We start from the raw sequence: 7,696 nt of genomic DNA, 5'->3' as shown, positions 1-7,696 counted from the left end.
TTTTTTTTTTTTTTTTTTTTTTTTTTTTTATTAAAGGAAAGCCAATTTGCAGAGCAATGACGTCAAAATATAAAATGGCGTGAGTTGCCTTGAAGGTTGGCAATAACAAATAAGCGATTCTCCGTGCCTATCATGTTTTCTTTATACTGATCGTGGCCTCGAACAAGTCGCTACATTTTTTTTTTAAGATTCCAGTCCCTAAACATACTCTTGATAGATTTAAAAACAGAGTCCTATTGAAAGATTGGACATTTAAAGATTTTAATAGACATTCAAATAATGGATAAGACTGGGACAAAGTCATATTTAGACAAACAAATGCCAAATAATGTGAATCCAGATGGTTATGCTCAGAGATTTGTGGAGGATGTGGTGATCGAAACTGGTTCGCTGTCTAAAGCTTGACCGTAATGTTTGTGTTGGTTAAAAGTGAAATAACCGTTAGAAGCCGATTCCTACAGATCAGATCATGCTGGGACGTAGTAGCCATGTGAATTGTAAAAACAGAGCAAGGAACATAACAAGAATTGCTTGAAAGAACTTTACAATGTACAAAACCAAATCCTCTGTTTTTGTTGTTTACTTTTTTTTTTTTATTCATGTTACATCTGTAAATTCGTACAAACATCACTCAAAATCATCAAACACTCATAAACAAATCAAAACAAGAATCAACTGAAGAAAAAAAAAAAAGAAGAAAGAAGTTTCAAATCTTTTTATTTCAGGCAAATCTGTTAAAAGACCTCTTCCCAATCGTTGCAGGCATCGAAACAGTTGAATCAATACTCATGTTCCCTACGGACTTGAGTGTCTTATGCTTCTCAAGCACTACAGCACCAGAAGAAGAAGAGCCTGGACCTTTGCTGTTACTCATGAACAATGAGCCTTTGTTCCATTTAAACGAACCAAGAGGGAACGAACTCCTTCTCTTCTCCTTGTTGTTGCTCACCGGTGTAGTACCGTCCATCCTCTCCTTTGGGTTGCTGTTTGCTCTCAGCTTAGCTTTAGCTGAGACTGTTGGAGCCATGTAGCTTGGGGCTGAGAATGGAGGGCAGCTCGTGAGGCTATCATCATCTTTGAAAGGAGAATCTTGTGTAGCTCTTCCTCCTCCTCGTGAGTATCTTGATGGTTGTGGAGTGATGAATGCCGATTTTGATGAGTTTGGTGTGGAAACATCGAAACTGTTGTTGAGCCTGGAATGGTTTTTGTTGCTAGAATGAGCCTGAGGGCTTGGACTCGGTCGTGTTGGTGTTAGCCTGAAAGGTTGTGTTTGGTTGTTCTGTCTGTCCACCCAGTTCCACCAAAGTGGGACGCCGTTTGTTCGAATGTCCTGAGCAGACCTTGGACTGTTCTTCCACAACTGAAGTAGAACACAAAACAGTGTGATGTTAGCAATTGCTATGATGAGTAAGAAGAATGATAGATGATTGTGAAAGAATATACTCAGATATTCTTCTGATTCTATAATTCTGTTGTAACAAGTAGATTACGTCTCCTGTAATATAGGAATATCTAAGCTACTAGGTCCATATATACTACTGATGTACATTGCTTCGTTAAACTCAAGTAAATACAGAGACTTTCAGATTGTTGGCCCGGGTTTTTCAAACCGAACCCGCTGAACAAAACCGATTTTTCGGTTAGTTTGGTTAAAAGTTTGGTTTGATTCGATAGGTTTTAAGAAAAAATGGTTTGGTTGGGCAATTGGTTACTTCGGTTTTCTTCGAAAAGAATTTATACCGAAAACTCTGACCAAACTAACCAAAATTTGAATCGAACAAACCGAATTTATGAAATTTTTAAAAAAAATTAAACCAAAATTCAATATAATTTTCAAAAATCAAACTAGGTATATCGAATCGAAACGAACTTTATTTTGGATTAATTAAGATTTATTGAACCGAACTAACCAAAAACCGAACTACCCGAATTAACCGAACCCGCATGGCTAGATGATTATATGTATTACCTGTTGAGAATATGCATAGGCCATGGACCGTTCTCTTTTGATCATTGCATCAATCTTCCTATGTAGTCTCGCTTCTTTTTCCTCTTTTGTCAGCACACTATCATCCCAATCATCAGACTGCTAGGACAACAACAATAATAATGTCTAAGTGATTGCTCTTGTCTTTGAAACCAAAGATTCACGAGAGCACTTACCGCGCTACTGGCTAACTTGGGGTCATCTTTCTCGTTCCTAGCGCGGTGTTCTAGCATTTGGATGCGACGTGACTGGACTTGTGTTTGAACACGTACCAAAAGCTGCATATACTTCATTGCATTCATTGTCTGACGCTTCACGCTATGTCCTCTCACCACTCGTTGTAGTCTAACAAGACCTTTCAAAGCTCTGAAACTCCTTCTTGCCTACATACAAACAATGAATCAATCAATCTCCTAAAGTTATGGATGCTTACTGACACAACAGAATCAATAACGTTTTACTTTATTACCATGTAACCTCTGAAAGCTGCTTGAATCTTTGTTGCAGATGCCTTTTTGACCAGTAGTGTTGGCTCTTGTCTACGCACATACTCACGTCGCTGCACAATCCTAGGCGAAGCCGCTCTTGGAGAAGGAGGTTTTGGAGAAAGGGCTCTTGGGGAAGCAACTCTTGGCGAGATTGGTCTTGGAGAAGAGACATATCTCTGAGAAGACACTTTAGGAGAAGGAGGCCTAATACGAGGAGATGGAGCAGAGGTTGCTCGGTCTGTTGGAGTTGGTGGTCTGAAGACAAGGTTATGTTCTCTTTCGGCTTCACACAAAATCTTTTCGATACTGCTAGGTTGTCTGAAGATTGGAAGGAAAGAATTGGTTTCTCCATCTCTTAGCTTCTTCCCTAAACTTTTCTTCTTCTTTTCTTTCTTGTTGTTGCTCTTTCTCTCTGGTTCTTGCTTTTCAAAACACAAAACAAGAAACACCAAAAGGTACAGTCATTAACTCATCACTTCGTTTCATGAAATTAATGGAAAGTATTTTTAAAATGTTCTTACGTTGTTGCTTAGCTGCTTCTCCTTGGAATGTGGAGTGAAAACTCTCTTGATTGCAGAAAACCAACTTCCTTTCTTCCCCATTTCTTGAACATTACTTTACTTTCTAAATGCTAATAACAAGAAACAGTACATACATATTTTTAAAGCTTTTCTTGATTTGGCTTACTGATGATGACCAAGATTGGGGAAACTTAGCATTATTCCTCTGTTTCACCAAGCTTCAACTACAAAAGTTCCTGCAACATGATCCAAGTTAAAACAGCAGTTCCAGACAAAAGAAAAGAAAAGAAAAATCTATTTACAAATAACTCAAACAATCAAGACAAGAGGAAGCTGCCAGAAAGCAAAGATGAAGTTGTTGAGCTTTCATGAAAATGGAAAGTAATCTTTTTAACTTTTGAGAAAACTTATATCGAACTCTATCTAAGTAGTTTATATTAGGTGAACCGAGTAAATCACATAAACTGATTGCAATTTTTCATATGCGAATATTAATATCATTCATATTGCTTTAAAATGTTCCAGGAAAACAATTCCTCTAAAATATAGCTTAGGCAAGAAATAGATCAAAGAGACCAATAAACCCATAATAATAATAAAAAATAGTTGGGATCATTACAAGCAACATGGATCACTTACCTTGGTTCAGAGTTCTCTGAAAGAAGTAACGTAGCAGAGAAAAGCTGGTCCAGATAAAGAAATAAAAAGAAGCAACCAGAGAGAAGAAAGACTCTTGTCTATCGATTACTTTTCTTTCTTCTTCTTCTTGTTGCCTTTCTATTCGAACATGTTTTTTTTTTTCTTTTGAAATATTTGGTTTGTGTGGGTTAAGTTTACTTTGAATTTGTAGAAAAAGTCTGCAACTTTGATTGTGGGTCTAGCTGGTATGGAAGGAACTTAAAACTTTTTTTTCTTTTTTCTTTCTCTGACCACCTTTTAGATTAATCAATTAACTTTAATATATTTTTTTAATATGAGATTGATGGTACAGAGGGAATTAGTTGGCAACATTCTCACTCAATGTTTGTTTAACTTTCCTTCATTATGAAGACTAAACATTTTAAGGAAACCAACCTCAATTCATCTTCAATCAAAAAGCACGTTGATTTAATCATGGACTAAACTAGATGCAGTTGATAGATAACGAAAGGTAAGTAGTCTCCAAAAAACCTAGAATCATAATTGTTAATTACTACATTAGTTCAGATGTTAAGTTCTGTATAATAAACATGGACCAAAGCGGTTACGTTTGGTGGAAGGACTTTGTCGTATACACTTATATCATGATTACGTCAGTCCAAAATGTTATTAAAGAAGCAAAGATACAAATATTTTTTGTTTGTTGTTTTGTGACTATAGTGTCAATAGTTTTTACCGGAGACGAGGTTGATTATTTGGTCGTCTCTGGCGGCCCTACGCACCACCGTTGTGCGCGTTATTTCATCTTGTAGGTTACTTATGTCAGTCAAGTCAAGAATTTGTCCCCGGCCCCTCTTTTTTTTTTTTTTGTCTTTCTTCTCTAATAGTAATAAGTTAATAAAGCCGACAAAAAAAAAAGTAATAACTTAATAACTTAATAATCATCATCTTCATTCATCAACGGTTATATTCACCGAATATTAGTCATTTAGTTGCGGAAAACGTTTAAAATAATTTCAAACAAATTAGGGTTAGTATTACGTATTAAGTATTAACGCATAAATGTAACTTTAATCTATAGCACTTACTAAAATGGATGAATGGTGGTTTGCACCTCAGTGGTTATTATAATGTCGAGATCATATTGTAAAATTCTGGTCTTAATTTGAAAATGTGATTGTATGATTTGCAGATGATTGATATCTCTATAAATGTGTTCTCCCATACTAATATTGATACAAATTTTATCTGTCTATTACCTTTTAAATTTTACTTGGATATCTAATATCTTAATCTATTCAAAACTAAAATCTCCCAAAGAAAATAAGATAGGATTTACTCTTTGTATTGCACAAAATGACTCATTTTATAATGAAATTCACATGCTTATCAATGGCAAGAAACAATTTTTAGATTTACTCTTTGTATTGCACAAAATGATTCATTTTATAATGAAATTCACATACTTATAAAAACGAAGAAAATAAGATAGGATACTTAACTTGGTTGATCAGAACTTAATGTAGATAAAAGAATATATAATAGGTAGACTACATAAAGTTGTCAAACGAAAAGTTGACGATCAAAACTTTTGTGTTAGGAAACAAAAAAATGCGCTTATAGTACGTGCCCTAATAGTGGGATAGTATTTGTTTTTTTCAAAAATGTTCATCAAAGATTTTATGATGAAATCAACCAGCTTGATATATAAAAAGTGTAATGGTTTCCAGATTTTCAGAATAAAAAGAAAATGGTAATAGTAATAAGGAAACCCGAGGGTTGGTGTTATAAATCATTACATCATGATCCGGGCGTCCGCGCGGATTTAAACTTTTATAGTTTAAACTTTCTTCATTGTATATATTTTTACGATTTACAAATGTTTAATATGATTTTATAGTTTAAATGCATCAATTTTATTAGTTTTTTTAATTGTTATTTGTTTTAGTTGTTTATTATGTATATAATGTGTTGGAAATAAAATAAGATATCTAATCTCTTAATGTTGAGTTATTATTTATTTGTTTTGTTTAGATATTATTTATTATAATTATTCATTATTTATGCCGAATTTATTTTTTGGCGTTTAATAATAAATAAATAAGTATTAGATGATATGTTATATTTTAACATATATGAGATAAAATATGTTAATTGACTTTATTGTTTATAAAATAATTTATAATTTTCTTGGGTTTTACATGTACCATTGTCATAAACCCACCTAATCATTCAACTAATCTCAACGGGTAATTTTATATTTTCATTATAAATATTTTTCTTTATACAACATACAATATAACTTGTATATTGTATAAAAACAGTATATTCGTTATTTGGGTAAGTCAAACGTGATTTGAAAGGACTAATGTGGGATACCTTAATCGGATTTGAATCTTGAGGTAACAGTATACTTGTTTACTTTCTCTAAATTAGACGTGATTTACATTTTTTGATAATAGAATATGAAGTTATTGTAAGTAAGATTGCAATCTTTTTAGTATAATGACTGCTTAAAAATAGGAAAGGTTTTTTAAATGTTACATGATTTAATTGCGCTACGAATTTATTAGTTTAGATTTGGTGGACAGAAAATATTTTTTATATTAAGTAACTAATTTTAGCATTTTCAATATATTTTGGATATAATAAAAACAAATGAGTAGAATTGATTAGATACTAATGGATCGATTTTTTTTTTGTGTGGAAAGTTTTACAAATTTGGTATACAAACAAAAGTAGTCAATTGAATTTTGGAAATGTTGAATTTTATTCTGTTGACAGCACTAGCCGAGAAATAACCTAAACCAATTGTATACGTGTTTCAAAACCAACTGGTATATAAAAGTATTTAACTGAATTCTGGATAGATGTAATTGGATTGTGTAGGCAATACTAAACCGAGATATAACTGGTTTTGAATCACGTTTAAATTTGGTTAATTATGGAACTATAATTTCGCTGGTAACTGAGTATTAAAAGCAGTGGCATTGAGGCGTAATTATTTAGGAAAACTCTGGGTTAATTCAAATTTGTACTTCTGTTTTAATAGTTTAGATGTGGATGGCCCATAACCAATGACCAAGACAAGGCCCAGCCATGGCCAAAGGAGGAGAGAGAGAGGCGGTCGTCCAAAGAGAGAGATGGTCGGTTTAGACCGTTTTAGACTTAGGACGTTTCTAGTAGTTTTCATATTTCTTCTTGGATTATGATATATACACTTTCCTTTTCTCTTTATCTTGTAATCCTTATATAAAGGAACCCCATTGTTCATTAATAATAATACAGAAATATTCAGTCTCTAAACTCTCTAATTACAACACATTATCAGCACGATAGACTCCAAAACTCTGAGACAAAACCTAACCTAAAATCCGTCACACATAAACTCTAATCCAGACGCAACTTAAAATCGTTCTATCTCTCAAACCCCGAGGAAGCAGACGACGAGCCACATATCAAATTGAAGCCCTTGACGAGACGAATCTATCAGCAAAAACCGTTCGTCGATCCGATCTCAGACGCGCCCACACTCGCAGAAACAATACTCGGCGCCGTTTTGGTCTTTTGGAACACTAATTCCGGAAAAACCCCAAATTGTTCTTGCTTGCGTTCCGGCTTACAAACATCCGATCAGCTCCAGCCCTAAGGTGTTCCTTATCCTAGACGATCTCCGTTTCCAGTTCACATCACAGCCAGCTTGAGTTCCCAATCAACCCCCTCGCAAACTCAAGAAGAAGACGCGTCCGACGTCCTCGGCGCACATCCGCGATCAGACGCCAAACCATCCGATCCTGATCAGACGCGTCTCGCCTCAGCACGCGACCGTTCCAGCTTGTCCCATCTCGTGTCCGTTTGAGGTTCTCTTGATGGTCCGGGTTCTACAATCTGTAAAACAAAGGTAATCCTGATTCTGAATATATGAATTGAATATGGTTGTTTTGTAAAGATTGAAACCCTAAAATCTAATCTCTAAGATGAAAACCTTAAGACAAATAGATCAAACCCTAAAAGAGTAAATCGGAGCTCGAATAAGTCCGGTCCCCTAAACCATAATTCGA

At 34.5% G+C, this 7,696-nt stretch overlaps 1 protein-coding gene across 1 annotated transcript; it reads right to left on the bottom strand.

Annotated features, from left to right (window-relative positions):
• Positions 1–514: 514 nt before the first annotated feature.
• Positions 515–3,864, bottom strand: LOC106307325 (protein IQ-DOMAIN 14). Its single transcript, XM_013744248.1, has 6 exons — positions 3,636–3,864; positions 2,997–3,232; positions 2,457–2,897; positions 2,164–2,370; positions 1,970–2,086; positions 515–1,360 (listed from the first exon to the last, which is right to left on the bottom strand). Exons 2-6 carry the CDS (start codon positions 3,075–3,077, stop codon positions 722–724), a joined length of 1,485 nt encoding a protein of 494 aa, XP_013599702.1. The 5' UTR covers positions 3,078–3,232; positions 3,636–3,864; the 3' UTR covers positions 515–721.
• Positions 3,865–7,696: the final 3,832 nt, after the last annotated feature.

The sequence above is a fragment of the Brassica oleracea genome, chromosome C8 (assembly GCF_000695525.1).
Source record: "Brassica oleracea var. oleracea cultivar TO1000 chromosome C8, BOL, whole genome shotgun sequence".
Taxonomy (NCBI): Eukaryota; Viridiplantae; Streptophyta; class Magnoliopsida; order Brassicales; family Brassicaceae; genus Brassica; species Brassica oleracea.
This window is presented reverse-complemented; position numbering and strand designations above follow the sequence as displayed.